Source organism: Hippocampus bargibanti, linkage group LG13 (assembly GCF_051943395.1).
Source record: "Hippocampus bargibanti isolate YZ-2025 linkage group LG13, ASM5194339v1, whole genome shotgun sequence".
Classification (NCBI taxonomy): domain Eukaryota; kingdom Metazoa; phylum Chordata; class Actinopteri; order Syngnathiformes; family Syngnathidae; genus Hippocampus; species Hippocampus bargibanti.
The window spans coordinates 3135175-3161012 of NC_142746.1; the positions used below are offsets into that span (position 1 = coordinate 3135175).

The 25838-nt window shown below is 48.1% G+C and overlaps 1 protein-coding gene across 1 annotated transcript; it reads left to right on the top strand.

Moving 5' to 3' along the window:
- Window positions 1–5018: 5018 nt before the first annotated feature.
- znf318 (zinc finger protein 318) lies at window positions 5019–25762 on the top strand. Its single transcript, XM_089012817.1, has 11 exons — window positions 5019–5380; window positions 5614–5714; window positions 7384–7765; window positions 8539–9637; window positions 13827–13921; window positions 13991–14090; window positions 14163–14455; window positions 15975–16106; window positions 18373–18466; window positions 19137–19255; window positions 20683–25762. The coding sequence occupies exons 1-11, from the start codon at window positions 5180–5182 to the stop codon at window positions 22867–22869; spliced, it is 4803 nt and encodes a 1600-aa protein (XP_088868943.1). The 5' UTR covers window positions 5019–5179; the 3' UTR covers window positions 22870–25762.
- The last annotated feature ends 76 nt before the right edge of the window (window positions 25763–25838 follow it).

The window sequence follows — 25838 nt, forward strand, 5'->3', positions numbered from 1 at the left end:
TACTCGGCACGGCAGCCAATCAGAGGTCTGCTTCTTTCCTCCGGACTTTCGCAAGGGTTATAAGGTTGTTCATTTGCATGTCATTTTCCAAAATGGATGCACAGAACCTCAGCCCAGAAGAAAGATTCAAAAGAAGCTAAAAACATGTGTGACGCTACAATACGTAAATTTATATCAAACCGTGACTGTAAAGTGTAGATGAGAGTTATAAAAGGGGCTTAGTGGCTCAGTAGCAAGCAATGCAAACATTGCATTGTGCACCATGGTGACAAATGACTACTGCAGAGAAATCTGCAGCCTTGGTCATTTACCGTAAATTAAGCAAGGTAGGGTTTGTGATAGTGCAGCCTTAATTGATTTTTTTTTTTTTCTTTTGCGATTGCTCGTTTTTTTTTTTTGTGATTGCTCGTGTTTCAAGTTGTGAAAAACGGGGCAACTTTTCAGAGTTGTCTGCCCTTTTGTCCGCTACTTTTTGTCACGAGTTTCAGACACTGTTTTTACTATAATTTGGACAAGTTCGGCGGGCCGGATTAAAAAGCCTAACGGGACGTATGTGGCCCGCGGGCCGTAGTTTACCCATGGCTGGCCTACAGGGACGAGGTCAGCCGCCTGGCCACGTGGTGCAAGGACAACGATCTCCGTCTGAATGTGGAGAAGACGAAGGAGATTGTTGTGGACTTCAGGAGAGTGCGCCCCCAGCATGCTCCACTCACCATCGACGGTGTTGCAGTGGAGAGAGTGAGCAGCACCAAGTTCCTAGGAGTGCACATATCCAAAGACCTGTCCTGGAGCCACAACATTTCATCACTGGCCAAGAAATCCCACCAGCGCCTGCACTTCCTCCGCAAGCTCAAAAGAGTTGGAGCCCCGACCCCCATCACGACCTCCTTCTACCGCGGTACCATAGAGAGCATCCTGACCAGCTGTATCACCGTGTGGTACGGCGCCTGCACCGTGTCCTGCCGTAAGACTCTGCAGCGCATCGTGAGGACAGCTGAGAAGATCATCGGTGTCTCTCTCCGCCCCTTCAGGACATCTACCTCACCCGCAGAGCCATCAGGATCGCTGCCGATCCCACAAACCCTCCCATAGCCTCTTCAGCCTGCTGCCATCGGGTCGGAGACTGCGGAGTCTCCGAGCCAAGACCAGCAGGCTCAAGGACAGTTTCTGCCACCAGGCAGTCCGGAGACTCAACTCCCTCCCAGCCCTGCCCAGCCTGCCCCTTCCCACTGCCACACTCACCGAACTCTGAGTACACGCTACATGCTGTACGATCATCCTGAACTCTATTTTTTTTGTTCTTTCTCATTTTTTTTTTCTGCAAGACCGCACCTCAACCCTTTCTTGTTTGTTTTTGCATTACTACATTATGTCACTTTATATACGTCACTTCCTCACTTTACATATGTCACTACCTCACTTTACATACGTCACTGCCTCACTTTCCAGGCGACACTACCTCACTTTACATACAGAAATTACATGTATTGTCTGTTGTCAATTGTATGTCTTTTTAGCCATGTTATAAGTGCTTTGATTGTTTTGCACGCTGGGTCCGAGAGGACATTAATTTCATCTGTGCTGTATGTCATGCATATTAGCATATTTGACAATAAAGCTGACTTTGACTTTGATATATATAAGGGATATATAAATGGGGCCGATACGACCAGTCAGACTTTAGTTCGCTGACGAAGCCTCTTGGATAGGAGGCGAAACGTCCGAAACCTTCACTTTTGTACAGATGACGGCTGAAGAAACCTTCTCATCGATATATCAATATGCTTTCTTTCCTTGTGTAGGGGGTTAGAAACGACCTCTGTTATTGTATGTTAGTCGATTAGACTACCAAGTCAGGAGAGGGCGCTACGTGCCTGTGAATGGAACAGAGGAAGGCGATGTAGGCTCAGCTCACGCATGCGCAGTTGTCATAAATGCCGTTGTGTGAAGCTGATTAACACGGTTGTCTCGTGTCGTCTTTCCTCGTCGTTCACAGGTATTCAAAATAATAAGTGTTAGACATTCTCAAGATGTTAAAGTAATTGGGGATGCTATATTGGGCGATGCTAGATATGAAACCTTGTTTGTGGCTTTGATGAATATTTTGTGGCTTTGATGAATTTGGATTTTTGGATGTCAATTGTAGTTCCCAGTACAACACACACGAGCGGGCAGACGTGCATAAGCATGTGCGAATGTGGAGGATATATACAATGTATAGATGTTGAATGTATAGATCTACACATGAATGTATTCTGACATTGAAATTGCTGAATTGATGTTTTGATGAGTTGTCATAAATGCCGTTGTGTGAAGCTGATTAACACGGTTGTCTCGTGTCGTCTTTCCTCACTATGTACAATTTTTATGAAACATTTTTGCACAGTTACAGTATACACCCCAGTCTTCTGACTTTTTTTATGATGCATAGAATATCTTGTTTTTTATCTTGTCAACCCCCTTTCAAATTGCTGCTGTGGACTGCAAATTACTGATGTGTTGTTCGCGAATGAGCTGGTTCTCTGAAGTGAACGAAGAGAGCCGGCTCCTAACAAGGAGCCGGAAATGGGATCCAACTTTTTTTCTCCTCTATTCCCCGCCCCCAGTCTTCGGTCAAAGCCGCATGTGATTGGTCAAGATCCGTGGTAGAGGCGGGAGGGGAGAATTACAGACACACGTAACAGTGAGGAGAACGGGGAGTGGTTAGAGAAACAGAACCACACTGTGAGTAGCACATGAAACAGGAAAAGGCTTTCTGATTCTGATTCTGAAAAGACATTCTCAAAGAATCATACCAGAATCATACATGACAAAGAACGTGCTGTCGTCCAAGAACGGTCCAAAAAAAGCCACAGCTGTTTGTCTAACAACTGACTGCTGGACACCCCTTGTCTAACAACTGTCTGCTGGACACCCCGAACCACGACATCCTACATGTCAGTTACATGCCACTTTATTGAAAATGTTAAAGGGGGAACCTGTTTGCTGGATTGTTTTGAGTTCAATGAAAGACACATTTTTGAGGGGAGGAACTGCAGGACGCATGCACTGTTTTAGAGCCATTTGAGCAGGTCACAGGAGATCAGTGTAGACAGGTACAGTGGACAAATGTTAGCACATTATGCTGTTACTATTATTCAATTATCAATTTTACTAATTGGGATTATAGCATTATTCATGTGAAAAGCAAATTAGTGACAGCTGATCATCAAACTAGAGTTACCACAGGGAAAGTGAAAGAAGTTAGCATCCACTTACTGTGCACATATAAATAAAGCCATATCAATACAAATATTTGATATTGTGTACTTATTTTACATGAGTAATTCGTTTTCGCATAATTGTACATGATTTTTGGTACTTAATTAATTTAAGCAAACAAAAAAAAAACAAAGAGCCATTTGGGAGCCAAAAGAGCCGGATCTTTTTTGGTGAGCTGAGCCAAAAGAAGCAGCTCTCTGAAAATTCCCATCACTGCTGTAAATTAGTCATGGGAATTCCGGCTCGGTTGACTACTGCAAATTAGTGATGGATGGATTTGCCTTGATTAGTCTCGTGGTGGAGAAATTTACATTACACAGCAGCAAAGTGATAAAAGGAATAGAAAAACAAAATACATGAGCTGCTGGAAAGGCAGCCACTCTCGCGGTGCCGTCTTGAAGACACAAAAAAAAGACAAAAACAACAAAAAAAGCAAGGCTCATGAGAGCACTCGCTGACGGCTGCCTACTCGGGCACCATCTTATAGTGATGGGAATCCTTTCTGTGAGCCGGTTCTTTTGGCTCAGCTCACTAAAAGCGGCAGAATTATCTGTTGGCTAGCTAGCTAGCCAACAGCTATATGCAAGCTTTGCTATCTAGCTAGCTGGCTATATAGCTATCTATCGATGAACTATATAGCTATCTAGCTGGCTATCAGCTATCTATTGGCTAGCTAGCAGCTTTCTATCTATTTCAGTTACTTCCGGGTTGAGTGAACGCTGGCGCGTGTGGCTGCCACTGCTCACCCACAAAAAAAACTTATCCTGTGACTTTAAAGTGACCTTGAGAGTTTTGAAATGCGCTTAGAAATGAAATGGATTATTATTATTAAATGAAATAATGTAGCCACAAGGGGGCACAGTGTCTTATTGTGCCAGTCCCAAGCCCGGATAAATACAGAGTGTTGTGTCAGGAAGGGCATCCAACGTAAAAAAATGCCAAAACAAATACAGTGAGACCTCAACTTACAAACTTTTTGTCTTACAAACGTCAAATTTATGAAAATTAAACCTTATAATAAGCACTATTTTCATAATACACACCCACCACGGCTGGCGGAGTGATCTTCGGCTGAAGCACACGACCGAACAGCACCAGAGGTTAAGTTACCAACAATCCTTATGGAAGGTGACTCTCCTTCCATAAGCCATCAACGACCATCAAAAAGGCAAATAAAACTTTATTTTACAGCACATTTTATTTCTTTAATTACATTCGTCATGTAATGCGCCTCTCTTTCCAAACAGCCTTCGACCTCCAACGCCATTCCATCAAGCCATAAATGACCATCACAAATGTAAATAAAGTGACTTTATGATACAATGCAGTGTATTTCTTTCATTACAATACAATAGCACATTTATTATACATAGAATAAGGTATGTTGTGTGTAGTTTTAAGGCTTATTTAGTTGAACAGTATATTTTATGGAAACCCGGGAACGGATTATTCCCATTTTAATGGTTTCCTATGGGAATTTTGTTTTTGAGATACACACTTTTCGCCTTACACACTCTGTCTGGGAACCAATTAAGTTCCTAAGTTGAGGTCTCACTGTATGCGAGTCAAACCTATATTGATTCGTTGTGGCGACTCCTGAGAGGAAAAGAAGATTATTATTAAATGAAATGTATTATTATTATTATTATTATTATTAATTATTTATTTATTATCCTGGAGTATATTATATTTATTATAGTATATTTATTATCCTGGTATACCGTCCTCCAGGCGGCAGTAACGGGCAACCTCCAAGCGAACCGAAAAAGAAGGAGCCCAGCTTCCAAAGCGCAAACGAAGCTGGAGCTTCAGCCTTAGCTTTAGCTCTCGGCCGTCTTTTTGTTCCCCGCCACGTCGCGCACAAAGCCCGCCAGCGTCCGCCGCTTTCAGCTGGATCGTTGTTCGGTCTGGGCCAAACATGTTCCCCGGTCGGCCTCCGCCGCAGGGCTCTTACCGGCCGACTTTAGACGGTCGCGGCCCGCCGCCGGGCCCGTACCGTCACCCAAGAGCGGACGATGGGAACCGCTGCAGATCACCGTACCGCTCGGGTTATCGCCACGGCGCTCAGCCCGTCTACAATCGCTCCATGGCGGACGGCCGCTACTATCCTCCCGCCTCGGTAGGACACGGAGGCGGCCAGCACCGTTCCGGTGCTCCGCCTCGGGAGGTCGGCCCCTCCCGACACGCGACACTTTCTTTCGGCCTTTTGCACACGAGTGGCTCGTTCCTGAGGATTTGTGCTCGGTGGCGGGAGGGGACATCAAAGCGGTGTACAGCAATGTGAAGCTCGGTTGCCGGAAGTCAAGTAACGCCTGTTTGTTTGTTTGTTTGTTTGTTTGTTTGTTTTTTTAGAGATCACCGTCTCCTCGCCACCGTCATCCCGTTGACCACAAACTCGTCATCACGCTGGGCAACGAGCTGACCAGCTCCCCAAGTCCGCGTCGGCACAGCAGGTTCAAACTTCTTGTTGGCTCTCTGTAGCAATGCTGGAAGACATTTCAGAAAAAGCAGTCAGGCAGGCAGGAAAGGTCAATTCCACTCGGCATTTCCCGTTCAAAAGCGGTTGTTTGGCTATCTATTAGCTCTATAACTATCTGGCTGGCTGGCTATTGAAGTAGCTATCTGTTGGCTATCTATCCCGTGTTGTGTTTTTCTTCTTCTTTCTTGCCTTTCCTCTTCCTTTCATAACTTTGCTGCTGTATTACTTCTGGGTAGAGAACGCTGGGGCGAATGGCTGCCGCTGCTCACCCGCACAAAAAAGTCACAAAAAAGTTTTGAAAGCCGCCTAGAAATTAAATTTATTATCTAGTAGCTGGATAGCTAGCTTTCTCTCTGTTTAGCTTTCTATCTGTTGGCTATTTATTAGCTATCTACTAGCTGGCTGGCTAACTTTCACTCTTTCTATTAGCTATATCGACAGCTTTCTGGCTAGCTACAGTAAAGTCTCGTTATATCGATATTCAAGGGAGTCCGAAAAATATCGATATAACCGGGACTATCGATATATCCGACCCTGTTTGCATGTAATTTTCTCCGTGCGTGCATAGAAATAGTATCGATATAACCGGGACTATCGATATATCCGATATCGATATAACGAGACTTTACTGTATCAGTTGGTTATGAGAATCAGAATCAGAAAACCTTTATTCGTCCCACAATGGGGAAATTTGCAGTCCACAGCAGCAATTCTATTCTATCTATTCTATTCTATTCTATTCTATTAGGTATCTACCAACTGACTGGCTGGCTTTCTATCTATTTAGCTATCTACGAGCTGGCTGGCTTTCTATCTATTTTGCTATCTATTACCTATATATCTATCTGGGTGGCTCTCTACTGGCTGGCTAGCTAGCCTACTATCTATTTACTTCCGGGTTAAGTGAACGCTGGTGCGTGTGGCTGCCGCTGCTCACCCCCAGAAGAACTTTTCCTGTGACTGTAAAGTGACCTTGAGAGTTTTGAAAGGTGCTTAAAAATAAAATGTATTATTATTATCTATTAGCGAGCTAGCTTTCTATCTATTTGAGTTACTTCCAGGTTGCGTGAACGCTGGCGCATGCAGCTGCCACTGCTCACCCACAGAAAAAAACTGATCCTGTGACTGTAAAGTGACCTTAAGTTTTGAAAGGCGCTTAAAAATGAAATTTATTATTATTATTATTATTCTTAGCATTCTATCTATTTGAGTTACTTCTGCATTGAGTGAACGCTGGCGCATGTGGCAGCCGCTGCTCACCCACAGAAAAACTGATCCTGTGACGGTAAAGTGATCTTGAGAGTTTTGAAAGGCGCTTAAAAATGAAATGTACTATTTGCATTACTACATTACGTCACTTTATATACGTCACTTCCTCACTTTACATATGACACTACCTCACTTTACATACGTCACTGCCTCACTTTCCAGACGACACTACCTCACTTTACATACAGAAATTACATGTTTTGTCTGTTGTCAATTGTATGTCTTTTTAGCCACGTTATAAGTGCCTTGCATGTCTTGCACGCTGGGTCCGAGAGGACATTAATTTCATCTGTGCTGTATGTCATGCATATTAGCATATTTGACAATAAAGCTGACTTTGACTTTGATTATATTATTATTGTGTGTCACAACAGAGATCGAAGCGCGGATGGTCGTCGCGGTCGCAGCAGAAGTCGCGCACGCAGCAAAAGTCGCGCGCGCAGCAAGAGCCGTCAATGCAGCCGGGGTCGCAGCAGGTCCTGGTCCTGGTCCAGGTCTAGATCCAGGTCTAGGTCCAGATCCAGGTCCAGGGGCCGGATTCGAGGGCGGGCGTCCAGTAGAGCGCCCAGCCGGGGTCGCAGTCGCAACAGGAAGTACAGAAGTTCCAGCAGCAGTAGCAGCCGTAGCAGCAGCCCCCGCCGCACCAGCAGCGCCTTCGCCGAACTGGACATGGCTCGCCAGAGGAAGGAGTTGAGTCTCCCCACCAAGTCCATCCTGAAGAAACGCTCCGATGACAACGCCTCGCCCACGGTTGGGGTGCGTTGGCCTGCCTTCCCTCACTCACGCAAAAACAAACAAACGCGGCGCGGCACGGCCACCACCCTCCGTCACCTTCAAGTCCTCCTTGGGTCAAAGTAGCCAAAATGGCCTTTCAGTTAAAGCCAGTGTCTGAAACTCGTGAGCCAATCAGAAGGCTGCTTCGTGCTTCCGGACCTTCCCGAGCATTATAAGGTCGTGCATTTGCATATCATTTTCCAAAGTAGATGCACAGAACCTCAGCCCCAGAAGAAATATTCCAAAGAAGCTAGCAAAATTTCTGACACTACACAACGCAAACGTAGATTATCCAGTGACTGTAAAGTGTCCTTGAGAGTTTTGACAGGCGCTTAGAAATTAAATGTATTATTATTATTATTAAAAGCAACGTGCAAAGAGGAGTTCACGTGGCTTGTAGTACATCCTTAATTAAAAAAAAATCCTTAATACTTTTCAACAATGGTTTTTTTTTTGCGATTAGTCGTCTTATTGTGTTTCAAGTTGTGAAAAATGGGGCAGGCCACTTTATGGCCTGGCCGTTAACGTTTCAGAGTTGTCTGCCCTGGTGTCCGCTAACCTTTTCTCGCGAGTTTCAGACAGTGTTTACTATAATTTGGACACACGGCTGGATTAAAAAGCCTAGCGGGCAGTATGTGGCCCGCGGGCCGTAGTTTGCCAATGTCGGGTTAAAGTCTTGAAATATGCTTGGCGCGCACCAGGGTGTGTGAAATGCGTGGTGGCTTGACGGGTCTGCATGCTTTTGCCTCCTTCAGACGTCCGACTCGGGCCTGTCCCGCGTGGCGGAGACGCTGCTGCATGCTGTCAAGAGCATGGAGCCGGCCGCCGTGGCGTCCGCGCTGAGAGAGCTGCGGTCTGACCCGCAGCTGTCGCAGCGGGCCCATGGCAACGCCGACCTCCAGGAGATCCTAAATCTGCTGGAGCCAACCAGGGCCCGGGAAGAAAAGAGTCCCACGGACGACATGGACGACGAGGAAAAGTTCCTGTACGGAGACTCAGTGGACCCGGACAAAGTAGTCCCGCCGCAGTCACCCCAGAACCGCACCTTTGATCCCAGCGGAGATGTGTCGGAGGACCTTCTCTACGGAGATTTGCCGCAGGCCGACATCCTCCCCGCCGTCTCCCCGACGGAATGGTCCCCCTCACTTTCCCCCGCCGGTTCCCACAGCACCGGTCAGGCGTCGAGCTCCGGACCGCCTCCACAAGAAGAGCACCGGCAGCAGGCGCAGGAAGACTACCAGAAGCTCCAGAACCTGTTGAAGACCATCGGCTTGGATCTGGGCGTGACGGAGATCAGCAAACTGGCCGCCAGGACCAAGGAGCGCCTGCATGGCAATCAAGCTGCTAAGACGCCAAAGCGACGCCAGCGCCACTCGTCCAGCAGCTCGGACGACAGCCGCTCCGGCGGCGAGGACAGCGACCGGAAGCGCCAAGATGGCGCGCCCGCCGCTGCCACCGACGAGGCGCTGCCACTAAGGGTGCGGCTTAACGCCGCGGCGCTCCCAAAGGCGCTCCCAAAGGCGCTCCCAAAGGCGCCCCCAAAGGCACCCCCAAAGGCGCCCCCAAATGCGCCCGCCGTCCCTTCACCCGTACACGTGCCCCCCTCCTACCGGACCGCTCCTGCGGCCGGCGTGATGGCGCCCAACTATCCGCCGCCGGGCTACGGTCAGTATGGGAACTTCCTGCCTTACGCCCATCCGCAATGGCCGCCGCCCATGTTCCCGCCCCCTAGCTTGCCGCCGCCCCCGTCGACGCCCAGCGCCAACGACTTTACGTTCACCACCAACAACTTTGCGCCTGCTTTGCTGTACAAGCGGCACGAATCGCAGCTGTTGCCGGAGCCTCAGGTCAAAGGTCAGTCACTTATAATTCTAATGATACATTTCTAAGCGCCTTTCAAAATTCTCAACTTCACTTTATGGTCACAGGATCAGTTTTTCTGTGGGTGAGCAGCGGCAGCCACACGCGCCAGCGTTCACTCAACCCGGAAGATAGAAAGCTAGCTAGCTAACAGTTAGCTAATAATGACTCAACCTAGAAGTAACTCAAATAGATAGAAAGCTAGCTAAGAGTTAGCCAATAATCACTCAACGTAGAAGTAACTCAAATAGATAGAAAGCTGGCTAGCTAGATAAGAGTTAGCTAATAATCACTCAACCCGGAAGGAACTCAAATACATAGAAAGCTAGCTAGCTAAGGTTTAGCTAATAATCACTCAACGTAGAAGTAGCGCAAATAAATAGAAAGCTGACTAGCTAGCTAAGAGTTAGCAAATAATCGCTCAACCCAGACGCAACTCAAATAGATAGAAAGCTAGCCAGCTACGAGTTAGCTTTTTTTTTTTCTCCAAGATGGCGGCGCGTGCACACGCAGCGGCTCCTCTCTCTCCCGGCAAATTGGTTTTTTCGTGTTTATTGTGTTTGTATTACTCGTGTAAATGTCCGTGTCCGTTGGCCTCGCTACACCCGAGGCGTACCTACTCCCGTGAGGTTCTGCTCGACATCGGCAGTTCATTTTTAAAACCTAAACCAGCTGAAGCAGAAGTGCTACGCAAGCATGGATTGCTCAGGGAGTCGGCTCGTCCATTGAGCCCCACTCTTCCACCGACCCCCACTCCTGCACCCAACCCAGAGTGGAGGCGCCACAAGCGCCGTATGAGGAAACAAAAGAGGGGAAAGCGTGGAGGTATTCGCATTAGGCTCGCGGCTAGCCGCCACCGGCCTTGCATTCCTACCATCACGCTGGCTAATGTGCGCTCGCTGGACAATAAAATGGACTACATCAGACTTCTCCGCTCAACTTCCAAGACCGTGGGTGAGTGTTGTGCCTTTGTGTTTGTGGAAACATGGCTGACCGACAGCATACCGGACAGTGCCATCCAGCTAGCCCAGCTAACTAGCTTCCGGGCAGACAGAGCGCTCGTCGAGGGGGGGGAAGACTCGCGGCGGGGGACTCTGTGTTTACATCAGTGATGCCTGGTGCCGCAACGCTGTTGTGGTATGCAAACACTGTTCGCCACTGATGGAACTTATGGTCATAAAATGTCGGCCATTCTACCTGCCGAGGGAATTTAGTGCCATACTGCTGGTAGCAGTTTACCCCCCGAGCTCAATTAACAACAGGAGCGCGGCATTGAATGAACTCTACCAGCACATCAGCGAGCAACAGACAGCCCACCCAGATGCTTTGCTTATCCTGGCTGGCGATTTCAACCATGCCAACCCGAAAAGTGTTTTTCCACATCTCCATGGACACATTAACTTTCCGACGAGAGGTAACAACATTCTGGACAATGTTTTCACCACACACAAAGGAGCCTACAAAGCCTACCCCCTCCCCCACCTAGGAGCTTCGGACCACTCCACTATCATGTTAATGCCCGCATACAGGCCACTTGTCAAAGTCGTCAAACCAGTCAAGAAGCAGATAAGGGTGTGGCCTGATGGGTCGTCAGAGGCACTCAAAGACTGCTTCTCCAACACTGACTGGAACATGTTCAGACAAGCGGCCACCTACAACAACAACACCGACCTCCAAGAATACACAGACTCTGTTACCTCCTACATGAGGAAGTGCATGGATGACGTGACTGTCACCAGATCTGTCACCATCCTGGCCAACCAGAAGCCATGGCTGACGGGTGAAGTCCACAGGCTCCTCAGGGCTCGGAACGCTGCCTACAAAGCTGGCGATGAGCTGGGCCTGAGGACAGCCAGGGCCAACCTGTCACGTGGCATCAGGATGGCCAAGAGACAGCACTCCAGGAGGATCGCCAACCACTTCAAAGACAGCAGAGACACCAGGAACCTGTGGCGTGGGATACAGACCATCACAGACTACAAGCCCACTCCACAGACCTGCGAGAACTCCACCACTCTGCTGAACCAGCTGAACGATTCTTCGCCCGCTTCGAGGCAGACAACAGCACTCCAGCACAGAAGACCCCACCACCTCCCGGCGAACAGGTGCTGACACTGTCCCAGGACAGCGTGAGGCGATCCCTCAGAGGGACCAACGCACGAAAAGCCCCGGGTCCCGACGGCATTCCTGGCCGTGTTCTGAGAGACTGCGCTGTGGAGCTCACAGATGTCTTCACGGACATCTTCAACACCTCTCTGAGCCAGGCTGTTGTGCCCACGTGCCTCAAAGCCACCACCATTATCCCGGTCCCGAAGAAGTCGTCCCCCACCTGCCACAATGACTACCGCCCGGTCGCACTCACTCCCATCCTCATGAAGTGCTTCGAGCGGCTAGTTATGAACCACATCAAGGCTGCCCTCCCCCCCACCCATGACCCCTTCCAATTTGCATATCGGCCCAACCGCTCGACCGATGATGCCATCTCCACTGCTCTCCACACAGCGCTCACCCACCTGGAGACCAGAGACTCCTACGTCAGAATGCTGTTCATCGACTTCAGCTCAGCATTCAACACAATCATCCCCCAACAGCTTACCAATAAACTGAGCAAACTGGGGATCAGCACCTCCCTGTGCAACTGGCTGCTGGACTTCCTGACGGGGAGACCACAGGCAGTCAGAGTTGGCGACAACACTTCCAGCACCATCACGCTGAACACAGGGGCCCCCCAGGGGTGTGTGCTGAGCCCCCTCCTCTTCACTCTGCTCACGCACGACTGCTCACCATCATCACCCAGCTCCAACCTCTTCATAAAGTTTGCGGATGACACAACTGTGGTGGGCCTCATCAACAACGACGAGGAGACAGCCTACAGGGACGAGGTCAGCCGCCTGGCCACGTGGTGCAAGGACAACAATCTTCGTCTGAATGTGGAGAAGACGAAGGAGATTGTTGTGGACTTCAGGAGAGTGCGCCCCCAGCATGCTCCACTAACCATCGACGGTGCTGCAGTGGAGAGAGTGAGCAGCACCAAGTTCCTGGGAGTGCACATATCCGAAGACCTGTCCTGGAGCCACAACACTGCAACACTGGCCAAGAGATCCCACCAGCGACTGTACTTCCTCCGCAAGCTCAAAAGAGTTGGAGCCCCGACCCCCATCATGACCTCCTCTACCGCGGTACCATCGAGAGCATCCTGACCAGCTGTATCACCGTGTGGTACGGCGCCTGCACCGTGTCCTGCCGTAAGACTCTGCAGCGCATCGTGAGGACAGCTGAGAAGATCATCGGTGTCTCTGTCCCCCCCCTTCAGGACATCTACAACACCCGCCTCACCCGCAGAGCCATCCGGATCGCTGGCGATCCCACCCACCCCTCCCACAGCCTCTTCAGCCTGCTGCCATCGGGTCGGAGACTGCGGAGTCTCCGAGCCAAGACCAGCAGGCTCAAGGACAGTTTCTGCCACCAGGCAGTCCGGAGACTCAACTCCCTCCCAGCCCTGCCCAGCCTGCCCCTTCCCACTGCCACACTCACCGAACTCTGAGTACACGCTACATGCTGTACGATCATCCTGAACTCTATTTTTTTTGTTCTTTCTCATTTTTTTTCTGCAAGACCGCACCTCAACCCTTTCTTGTTTGTTTTTGCATTACTACATTATGTCACTTTATATACGTCACTTCCTCACTTTACATATGTCACTACCTCACTTTACATACGTCACTGCCTCACTTTCCATACGACACTACCTCACTTTACATACAGAAATTACATGTATTGTCTGTTGTCAATTGTATGTCTTTTTTAGCCACGTTATAAGTGCCTTGCATGTCTTGCACGCTGGGTCCGAGAGGACATTAATTTCATCTGTGCTGTATGTCATGCATATTAGCATATTTGACAATAAAGCTGACTTTGACTTTGACTAATAATCACTCAACTCAAATTGCCCCATTGTGGGACAAATAAAGGTTTTCTAATTGTTAACCCGGAAGTAACTCAAATAGATAGAAAGCTAGCTAGCTAACAGTTAGCTTTTTATCCGAGGGCAGTTTGGACCTGGAAGTGCCTGTGGGCTCGGAGGAGTGGGTGGGCGGCTATTGGGCTTCCCTTCATTTTGAATTTGAGCCACATATCGCAGGCCTAGCTTGGTCCGTGACCCTGCGACCCCTTTGTCGTTCAGGTGTTGCCAAGCCTCCTTGCGTCACTGCGACCGGCCCGGGACCAGCTTCCAGTCAGGTGTCGGAGCAGGAGAACAACCAAAGTCAGAGGCAGAAGGTCGGTGGCACTGACTCCGCTCCCGTGCTAAATGGACATTGAACCTGACCGCAACCGCCCTGTGTTCAGGTTCTGGAGGAGCGGGAGAACTTGCGAGAGGAGCGAGAGAAGCGCATGAAGAAAAAGGAATACCTCATGAAGGAACTGGAGCAGCTCCGGCAGCAACAAGGTACCCGGGTGGAGTTTGGCAAAGCCTGGACTGCAACCTCCGGTGCCAATTTGTTGTTTTTGCTGCTTTTAGGGGAGCTGTTGAGGAAGAAACGCCGGCAGAAGGATGGGCATAAAGACCCACTCCTGCAGGAGATCGCCCTTCTGCAGGAGGACATCGTGACACAGATCTCCGACCTGCGCAGGGAGCACGAGGCCGCCGAGAAGAAGCGCAGCGAGATCGAGAAGGTGGCGCGTATCCTGGGGCTCGGACCCCCTGACCCCGCCCGACCCACGCCCCATGCGGCACCGCCGGACCACAAGGTCACCAGGCCAGGCAGAAGTAGTCAGGAGGGCCCTCAAGAGGGCGGCGGTATGGCCCCCAAGGTACAGTGTTCCCTCGGCTTACGAACGCCTTGGCTAACGAACATTGCGGCTTATGAACGTTAAATTGGCGAGATTTTAAACTCGGCATACAAACTATTTTTTGGGATACACACAGAGCGCCACAATGAGTGATGTGTCGTTCGCGAACAAACCCGTTCTAACAAGGAAATGGCAGCCGGCTATTTTTTTTGTCCTATTCACAGTCCTCAGTCATTGGTTAAAGCCGCACGTGATTGGTCAAGAACGCAGCAATGAGGGGGGTCGTTACAGAAACACAGAGCTGCAAATAAAAATAGATAGACAACAGAAAGTGAGAAAATGGTTAGAAAACACAGTGAAAATTAGACTTCTTTCAACTTTATTGATACGTCTGTGTAAGCTCTCAGTCGTACAGGAGTGGTCCATCGATGAGAAGGTTTCTTCAGCCGTCATCTGTACAAAAGTGAAGGTTTCGGACGTTTCGCCTCCTATCCAAGAGGCTTCGTCGGCGAACTAAAGTCTGACTGGTCAGTGGGGCCACAGGGGGGGGGTCCCGCGCCTCCCCCAACCTGAGAGTAGGGACCTATCATAGCTGTGTCCGGCGCCACCAGGTCTGGACATTAGGGATATATAAATGGGGCCGATACGACCAGTCAGACTTTAGTTCGCCGACGAAGCCTCTTGGATAGGAGGCGAAACGTCCGAAACCTTCACTTTTGTACAGATGACGGCTGAAGAAACCTTCTCATCGATGAACTTTATTGATAGTTCAAAGGCAGAGTGTAGACTGCAAGGTTAAAATAGCCAATCAATCAGGCATGCAAAAAGTTATCAACCCAGCTAAACAGAACACAATTTGTTATTTAGTTTTTTTTTTTTTTTTTTGTTTTTTTTTTTTTTGTTCTTTTGACTTCAAGACGGCGCCGCGAGAGTGGCTGCCTTTCTAGCAGCTCCTGTAATTTGCTTTTCTACTTTCATTTCTTTCATAATTTTGCTGCAGTGAAATGTAAATTTCTCCACTGCGAGACTAATAAAGGCAAATCCAATCCAATTGATGAGGAACTAGGTAAAATTATCGCTGAGAAAGCACGGCAACGTCACTTGGATATCGTCAAGAGGCAAACTGGAAGTTTCTGTGTTGTCTAAGCAACGGTCTATGGCAATAGAAGAGGTTGAAAAACTTCTGTTGATTTGGATTAACAAAAATCAGCTAACAGGGGCCCGTGTGTGAGGGTATTATCGCTAGAAAGCACGGCAACTTCACTTGGATATCGTCAAGAGGCAACCTGGAAGTTCGTCATCCATTGACGATTTCAAGGCTAGCCACGGATGGTTCAAGAACTTTAAGAGTCGTACAGGTGTTCATAGTGTCATTCGTCATGGTGAAGCAGCCAGTTCTAACGATAAAGCTGCCAAAGCTTACAAGGAATCATTCCTCAAGATGGTGGAAGAAGAAGGCTACGTTCCTCATCAAGTGTTTAATGCGGATTAAACCGGCCACTCCAATAAAGCTGACTTTGACTTTGCTTTTTGTGCTCAGCAGGACATGGCGGAACCCGGCCAGCCCTTCGAATACTACGACGCTGGAAATCATTGGTGCAAAAGCTGCAACCTCACCTCGGGCTCCATGTTTGACTTTTTTCATCACTTGCACAGCAAAACCCACCGAGAGGTTGGTGCTCTTTTTCTTTTAATAATAATAATATTCATAATGATAATGACGATGATGATGATTATAAGGGCACTTTACAGTCACAGGATAAGAACATTTTTCTCCTGCGGGTGAGCAGCGGCAGCCAGACGCGGCAGCGTTCACTGAACCCGGAAACATACGGCACTAACTCAAATATGAAATGGCCACAATAACATTCAAATAAAGTAAAAGTACTCACAATTTGATGACAATGCTTACCTTGAAATGGGCAACCCTTCATTTCTAAACGCTAGCTAGCTAGCTAACTGTGTTTTAGCTTTAATCGTACAAAATGCAGTATTACTATGTATATGGATGGTAGATTTTATTTTATTATTCTTAGTTTTATTTTGTTTTTTGTGGCAACCAGATTTCTGCTGATATTTAAAGGACAACCGACGTCTCCGGACAAGTTGTGTCCATAATTTGTAAAATGGCTTCAAATGACTTCTACTGAGCGTATTTTACAAAGATTCCACCACATATTTTACGTTTTAAGACTCGCGCTGAATATTCAGGAAGTCTTGTTTTTGAGTTGGTGACGAGTCCGTACGTAACGTCACTAAAGCCCCTGACCGTAAAAAAAGACGCATTGTAGCGGTCCTTCGATCACGTCAATCTATTTTGCTCTACGTGTTTGGTCTGGGGACCTCGTGTTGCACCCAAAAGCCGCCAGAAGGGGGCGTCCAAGCGCCATATAAGGAATTTATCAGCCTCTGGAAACGGAGGTGGCCACAGGAGGTCGCCATTTTGTGCCTCTTTTTTTGGGTGAGAGATTTCCCCCCAATGTTGCCTCAAAATGGCACAAATAAATTCTTTAATCGATTGCAAACATGTATGCTTTCCTCTTCAGAACTATTTGAATCATATTCATAACTGGATGTGTAACAAGAAAGCATATTCTCCGAATCTGAAGCTATTGTTTTGATTCACTAGCAATGCAAGACGTCTTGGCGTGACGTCACGAACTGGGGGCGGGACTTTCTGAAAATTCCCAATTCGCAGCTCAATGTTTTGCAGATTTTGGACATTTTAAGTCATTTTTATTGCTGTTTTGCATTTCACTAAAAATATACTCCGTGTTTTGGGTATTTTAGATGCTATAAAAAACAAAAAAGTGACATCGGTTGTCCTTTAAGAATAATAATAATACATTTCACTCTTAAGCGCTAGTTCGTTATCTATTAGCTATGTAGCTAGCTCCCTAGATATCTATCTATTGGCTATCTATTAGCTATCTCGTTAGCTATCTATCTAGCTATCTATCTAGTTAGCTATCCATTAGCTGTCGAGCTAGTTTGCTATTTGCTGGGCTTGTTTTTTTTTTTTTTTGCCTCACCACTTGGTGAACTCCGATTTCAGACTCTCGTGAATCGCGGCAGACCCCCGGATGGCGTCGGGCAACGGGGATTTTCCGGCCGTGGTTTTGTAATATAATAATAATAATAGGGCGGCCCGGTAGTCGAGTGGTTAGCACACCGGCTTCACAGTGCAGAGGTCGCCGGTTCGCGTCCCGATCCGGCCTCCCTGTGTGGAGCTTGCATGTTCTCCCCGGACCCGCGTGGGTTTTCTCCGGGTCCTCCGGTTTCCTCCCACACTCCAAAAACATGCATGGCAGGCAGATTGACCGCTCCAAATTGTCCCTAGGAGTGAGTGTGAGAGTGACTGTTGTATGTCTTTGTGTGCCCTGTGATCGGCTGGCAACCAATTCAGGGTGTACCCCGCCTCGTGCCCGGAAACATTAGCTAGCTACATAGCTATCTATTAGCTAGCTAGATAGCTATTTGAGTCAACAGACATATTAGCTACATAGCTAATAGATAGCTAACTAGATAGCTCGCTAGCTCGATAGCTAATAGATAGCAAATAGATATAGATAGCTAGATAGGGAGCTGGCTAGGTAGCATGCTAGCTAGACAGCTAATAGATAGCTAACTAGCGCTTATGAGTGAAATGTATTATTATTATTAGCTAGCTAGCTGTTTGAGTCAGGAAACATTAGATATCTAGCTAACTATTAGCTATCTATTAGCTAGCTAGCTTTCTATCTATTTGAGTTACTTCCGGGTTGAGTGAACGCTGGCTTGTGTGGCTGCCGCTGCTCACCCGCAGAGAAACTGATCCTGTGACTAAAGTTGTGCTCTGCTTGCCGCGGTGGCGTTTGCTTTGCGTCTCTGCGCCGCCTTGTTTCTCCTTTTGGCCAATCGGGCGCCGTTTGCTGACCATGTGTCCCACTCCCTTGCAGACTCTGGACCCTTACGAGCGTCCATGGGCCTCCTCGACAACCCAAATGGAGAAAAAAGTGCCGATGGAAGACAAGCAAATGAAACCGGCCAAAGGTTGCGCCATTGCTTATCCTTTGGGGTCCGTTTGGGCCGTCTGGCGGTTCCGGCTTGACGCGCCCAAACTTTGCATTTCCTCCCTGACGTGCGGCTAAAAGTCTCGCTCTCTGCAATAATAATAATAGTAATAACGATAATACTTCATTTGTAAGCGCCTTTCAAAACTCTCAATGTCACTTTCCAGTCACGGGATACGTTTTTTCTGTGGGTGAGCAGCGGCAGCCACACGGGCCTTCACTCAACCCGGAATAACTCAAAAAGATAGAAACTGGTTAGCTAATTGCTAGCCAATAGCTAGCTAGATAGCCATCTAGCCAGACAGATAGCAAATAGATAGCTAGCTGGGTAGCCAGCTAGATAGCCAGCCAGATATCTCGATAGCTAATAGACAGCAAACAGCCAGCTAGATAGCGAATGGATAGATAGCCAGCGAGATAGCGAATGGATAGAATGCCAGCTAGATAGCGAATGGATAGATAGCCAGCTAGATAGCGAATGGATAGAATGCCAGCTAGATAGCCAGCGAGATAGCGAATGGATAGAATGCCAGCTAGATAGCGAATGGATAGATAGCGATCTCCTCTCCCACATGAATCTGCTTCAATTCCAAGCCGCGACCAATCCACATACGCATCGGCGCTTTGCGCTAACGCTCCTTGTGTTGCAGGCTCCGAGTTCTTAGTTCCTGTGCGGGGATTTTTCTGCGTGCTGTGTGAAGAGTTCTTTGGGGACGCCATCTGCGCAGAGGTGCACGTCACCACTCATCGCCACAACCACAACTACAAGGTATGGGACATGGCTCGTCGCCTCCCGCCGAGATTAGCGAGGGAATGACTTGGCACGTTAGCGCCTTGGCAGGAGAAGACAGATCCTCTCTTGCCACAAGCTTAGCAAAGGGCCGCATCGGCGGAAGAAACCAAAACGGGTGTTGTAGCGGGCCGTCAAGTCGTTTCCAGCGTGCGTTGAATTGGGAGCATTTGAATTGCAACTACAGTGATACCTTGGCTTACGAACTTAATTGGTTCCCAGACAGAGTGTGTAAGGCGAAAAGTGTGTCTCCCAAAAATTAATTTCCCATAGGAAACCATTAAAATGTTCGCAGGTCCCCACATGATTTTCGACTAAATAAGCCGTAAAACTACACAAAATAGACCGTATTTTATGTATAATAAATGTTCTATGGTATTGTAATTAAATAAATAAACTGTACTATATAACAAAGTTGTTGTATTTACCTTTGTGATGGTCGTTGATGGCTTGATGGAATGGAGTGGTCATCTTGAGGAATGATTCCTTGTAAGCTTTGGCAGCTTTACCGTCAGAACTGGCTGCCTCACCGTGACGAATGAGACTATGAATCCCTGTACGACGCTTAAAGTTCTCAAACCATCCGTGGCTAGCCTTGAAATCATCAATGGATGACGAACTTCCAGGTTGCCTCTTGACGATATCTGAGTGAAGTTGTCGTGCTTTCTCTGCAATAATTTTACCTAGTTCCTCATCAATTGTGTTCTGTTTAACTGGGTTCATAGCTTTTTGCATCAAGTTTCTCAAGGAGCTCTGGGTTGTACATCTTAGACGTTGTGATATTGCAACAGATGCAGGCAGACACACTAGAAACTTCATTAATAGCTGGTTACCTTCCTTGTAGGTTCTCTTCAAATTATACAGATGGCTTGTGCTGGTTATTTGTGGAGCCTGATTGATGGGATATTTTAACTTTAGAGTTTACACTGTGCCTTTGAACTATCAAAGTTAAAAAAAGTCCAAATTTCACTGGTTCCTATCCATTTTCCCACTCTCTGTGATCTGCCTGTCTATTTAATGTTTATCCCCCACCCCCGCCCCCCATTGCTGCGTTGTTGACTAATCACATGGCTTTAACCGAAGACTGGGGGCGCAGAATAGGGGACAAAAACAAGTCAGCTGCCATTTTCTTGTTTGGAGAACAGTCTCACTCTCTCTGTCTATCTATTTAATGTTTGCAGTTCAAGTTGGCTGCCATTTTCTTGTTAGAACGGGCTCGTTCGCGAACGACACATTACTCATTGTGGCGCTCCTTGTGTTTCCCAAAAAATAGTTCGTATGCCAAAGTTACATTTTCACAAATTTAACGTTCGTATGCCAAGGTGATTTGTAAACTGAGGTATCACTATTCCGCAGCTTCACTCCTTTTACTCACTCTCTCGTGCTCTTCCCTCTCACTTCTCCAGAAAAGAATGTGCAAAAATCCGCTCTATGAGCAGACGAGGAATCTGGACCGCCAAGCCGGGCTGGCCTCCAGCTTGATGGGGAAAAAACGCAAAGCGGAAGAAGACAAGGGCAGAAAAAAGGAGAGAAAGGCTGACAAGGACTTTGCTCCAGAGACGGTCTCCTCCTCCACGTCCATTGCTGTCCAGGAGGAAAAGAGGCCAAAAGTGTGCAAGAAAGAAGATGTCAAGACTCCTCCGTATGCGTGCAAAGAAGAAGAAGACTATGACAAGGCCAAATCCAAGAAGAAGAGCGACAGGAGCACCAAGGAAGAAGAATGGTCCTATCGGAGGCGGAAAGAGGAAGAGTCACGCAAACAAAGCCAAGGAGGACGTCATTATCGCCATCACAGACACCAAGAGGATCCGTCCGAGCACTGCTCACCACACGATGACCCATACCAAATGCAGCCTGACCGACAAGAGGCCAAAGAGGAGAAGGCCAAAGAGAAAAAGGCGGGTGCTGTGGTCAAGCCCCAGAACCCGCCCAAAATCATCTGCGGGCCCAGTCCGGCCATGAGAGCCAAGCTCCTCAAACAGAGCGCGGACGCCGCACAGCTGCAGGGTACCTTTGCAAAGTTCACCTGGAAGAAGCGGGAGAGTCAGCTGGCCAAAGATGCCCGGACGGCGGCCGCCAAGTTCATTGAGGACGACGAGCGAGCCGCCAAAGAGACCAGCCCCAATGCCTGCTTTGCCAAGTCGCTAGCCTTCGTCAAAGGGATCGCACATAAATTGTCGACGCCCAACCCGTCGCAGATGTGCAGCGCCTTTGCTGTCCCCGTACCGCCGAGAAGCCACGGCGAGGGGAAACCCGCGCCCGCCGACGCTGCCCCCCTCGTAAGCGCTCGGGGGCAGGCCAGTCCGCTTCCGCCGGTGGAAGATGGACCCACTTTCCCTCCTCTAGAGCAACTGCCGGAAACAAAGTCTGGACCCCCCCTGTCGGTTCCCAAATCCTCAAGTCCGACCCGCGCCTTTGTCAAACCGTCTCCTCCGACCTTCCGTTCTGCCCCTTCGGACCCCAAACTGGGAATTGTTGGACCGCCCCCGCCTGGGTCGGCTCCCGCCGTGTCCGCGGTTAGACCTGCTCCGCCGACGGTCCGCTCTACCCCGCCGGGCGCCGATTCAGGCTTACCACCAGTGAGTTCCCCTCCGCCGTCGAGGCCGACCGCTCCCACGCCGTCACCTGTCAAAGTTAACCCGGCTCCCTCAGTGTCACCGCCGATCCGGTCCGTCGTCGAAGGGGAAACAGCAGACACGGAGTCGGATGTGGCGGCTCCCGGGGTTCCGGAGAGCGAGCAGACTCGCACCATGTTTGTCAAGCCTCCGCCACTCTTCCGCGTGTTGGACGGAGGTCAGCGGCCAGACAAACCCAAAAGTAACCTGGCCGCTGCTAAAGCCCAGGATTTATTTGGCATCTTCTACAGCTCCGAGGACACGACGGGACCATCGTCCTTGACCAAGTCAAGCGCCGCAGACACGGCCGAGACCCACAACAGTCCATTTGCGACTCAAATTGTACCAAATGCTGCAGCCACAGCCCAACCTTCAAACCCATCGACGCAGACGGATCCCGGACAGGCACAAAGCACCCAACCGCAGTCCCAGTCGACCAGCATCGAGCGAGCATCCGCCACAGCGGTTCCGTCCAACGGTTCCGTCGTTGCAAGTGCACACGAACAGTATCCTGAAAGCACGCCGACCTGCGCATCGCCAACTCAACGGCAGGTCACAAGTTGTGAGCCCAAACCAGATGATGAACACCCTCAGTGCACATTTCCAGAACCACCCCAAGAAACACCTCCGTCTCCCAAAGCCAAATCCAGACCGAGTCCGAGGGGGCGAGGGAAAAATGCCAAAAAGAGAACCGCTCCCCCTCCCCGCGTTCCCGTCCGACAAACCCGATCCCAAACCAGAGCCCAGACCAGGCTGCACCAATTAGAGCAGACCGAAGGAGATGCTGACCAGAAGCCCTCAGATTCTCCTGGACGAGACGCTGATCTGAAACTCTCGGACTCTGAGGGAGACGCTGACCGGAAGCCCTCAGAGTCTCCTGGACGAAATGCTGACCGAGAGCTTTCAGACTCTGCGGGAGATGCTAAACAGAAGCCCTCAGAGTCACCTGGACGAGACGCTGATGAGGTGCTCTCCTAGCCTCCTAGACGAGACGCTAATCCGAAGCTCTTGGACTCTGCGGGAGACGCTGACCAGGAGCTCTCGGACTCTGCGGGAGACGCTGACCAAGTGCTGTCAGACTCTCAGAGAGACCCTGACCAGGTGCTCTTGTGGTGGTCAGATGGTTGCTCTGGGACTTGGCACGATGGGTCGACATTATTAACACCAGACAATCTCCAATCTTCTGCAAACATGCCAGCTTGGAATTGAAGGTAGGACAAGGCACCAGGGGAGGCCTCCCGTTTGAAGGTTGGACTTGTTCTTCAACATAAGGTCTTCTTATTTGTTACGCAGGGATCGGACCAGTTCCTACACAGAACTCAATCAGTTTCTTTCGCACCTAAAAAAACAAAGTCATTTGGATTTTTCGAGCGAAAATATTTGTTTTCCAGCCTGAACATTAGCGATGTCATGTCCGCTTGATTGATTTTGGGCTTTTTTTCCGATTGCGCTTGATGCATTCCTTTGTCACGCTGGAAGTAGATTTGCATAGACGGACGAGATTCCTCCTGGGTGGTCGGTCTTCTTTGGAGTATGGCGAGCGACGGACTGGCGCTGGCACACTTCGTCCACTAACTCCAATTTAGAATTTGTTTCCCTCGACTGTGCTTCACGTTTTAATGAAAGGTCATTTGAGACAAACACCTCTTCTCCTGTCTGTCCTTTTTAAAACCACTGAGTGTTAAAGGACAACTGACGTCTCCGGACAAGTTGTGTCCATAATTTGTAAAATGGCTTCAAATGACTTCTACTGAGCGTATTTTACAAAGATTCCACCGCATATAGCTATATTTTACGTTTTAAGACTCGCGCTGAATATTCAGGAAGTCAGTTGGTGACGAGTCCGTCACCAACTAAAGGACCACTAAAGGACCGCCCTTTACCGTAAAAAAGACGCACGCATTGTAGCGGTCCTTCGTCAGTGTATTTTGCTGTACCTGTTTGGTCTGGGGACCTCGTGTTGCACCCAAAAGCCGCCAGGAGGCCAGAAGAGGGCGTCCAAGCGCCATATAAGGAATTTATCAGCCTGTGGAAACGGAGGTGGCCATAGGATGTCGCCAAAGTCACCACATCAAGATAAAAAAGTCTCACTTTCATCCAGTGGGAGTAGGACTTTTTTTCACTGTGACATTTTCACATGTGTTTGTCTTGTCTGCCAATGAATTTTTCAGGTCAGAAACGCCTTACTATACATGTTTTTTTTGTTTTTTTTTTTTCGGGCTGAAACGGCTTACTATACATGGTCGGGGTTTTTTTTTTCAGGGCAAAAACGGTTTACTATACATGGTCGTTTTTTTTCCGGCTAAAAACGCCTTGGTCATTTTTTTCTGCTAAAACGCCTTACTATATATACACGGTGTTTTTTTGGGGGGACTAAAAACGCCTTATGGTCATTTTATTCAAGTCAAAAATGCCTTACTATACATGGTCTTTTTTTTCTAAAACGCCATGATGTTTTTTTTTTTTTTTCAACTAAAAACACCTTTTTATACATGGTCGTTTTTTTGGACTAAAACGCGTTACTATACATGGTCGTTTTTCAGCTAAAACGCCTCACGAAAACTCAGGGGTCAAGAACCTTTTTGACTGAAGGAGCCATAAAAGTAAAATATTTAGAAATGTTTGTCAGTGAGAGCCACACACAAGCGAGCATGCACGGGCACGCAAACACTTTTCAACAAAATGTCAGAATGTATTATTTAAAATAACATTGTGATAGTACTCACCGTTAACATGAATGGTTTTCCGTTCCTCGTGATCGGAATGAAATTCAACTTGCCGGTCCATAGGCGAAGTTACTGCTACCTATCCTGCACACGGCTCATTAGCTTCCACACTTGCTATCTACCTCTCGCAAAAGTATATTGATGCTAACATTAGCATAGGGGCTTGTTAAAATGTCACTGACATTCGACTGTTTCATCGATGGTATTGTTTCATTGCAAATTAGAATCAGAACCATTTCCCTCCACAAAGGTGAATCCTCCGGTGCAGCCAAGCTGAAGTGTACCCGTCTTTTTTTTTCGTTGGGCTCATTTAAAGGGCCGTTTACTTGTTTCAACATGACGGACAGTGTCATCCAATCAAAATTGTGCTTTCCGCCAACCTAGGTCAGTGTCATCCAATCAAATTTGTGCTTTCCGCCAACTGCAGCCCCAACAGGAAATGAACGGCGAAAAAGCGAGAATATGTATTTAGTTTTATCGGTGAGCCATATGCAATCATCAAACGAGCCATATATGGCTCGCAAGCCATAGGTTCCCGACCCCTGCTATAACTGGTTTTTTTTTTCAGCTAAAAATGCCTTCCTATACATGGTTGTTTTTTTCAGCTAAAAACGGCTTACTAAACATGGTTGTTTTTTTGGGGTAAAAATTGTCATTTTACTAAGACTAGACCTGGACTTGAATCCTTGACCCTCCGACTGTTACACTAACATCCTAACCAGTGGACCACCATGGTGGTGCCTTACCAAGCTGATAGTCATATCGCTGACACAAGCCCAGAATGACCAAACCAAAAAAAGCCTTAGATATATATACATACATGGTCGTTTTTTTTCCAGCTAAAAATGTCTTAATATACATAGTGGGTTTTTTCAGCTAAAAATGCCTTACTATACATAGTGTTTTTTTGGGTAAAAATTGTCATTTTACTAAAACTAGACGAGGACTCAAATCCTAGACCCTACGACTGTTACACTAACATCCTAGCCAGTGGACCACGGTGGTGCTGTATTAGCAAGCCCAGAATGACCAAACCAAAAACACCTTACTATACATGGTATTTTTTTTCAGCTAAAAACACCTTACCTTAAGGTCGTTTTGGTTGTTTTTTTTTTTTTTTTTTTTTTTTTGGGGGGGGGGGGGGGGGGGGGGCTTAAAAACACCTTACTCTACTTTATACATGGTCGTTTTTTAGGCGAGCGAGTCCAAGCAAAAGTAGCA

What these genes read in the sequence shown, in the direction of transcription:
- znf318 (XM_089012817.1), top strand. Translation starts at nt 5,180, where the DNA reads ATGTTCCCCGGTCGGCCTCCGCCGCAGGGCTCTTACCGGCCGACTTTA. An exon ending in ACGCCTCGCCCACGGTTGGG is followed by an intron (nt 7,766 to 8,538) that starts GTGCGTTGGCCT and finishes TGCCTCCTTCAG; the next exon opens with ACGTCCGACTCGGGCCTGTC. An exon ending in GCCACAACCACAACTACAAG is followed by an intron (nt 19,256 to 20,682) that starts GTATGGGACATG and finishes TCACTTCTCCAG; the next exon opens with AAAAGAATGTGCAAAAATCC.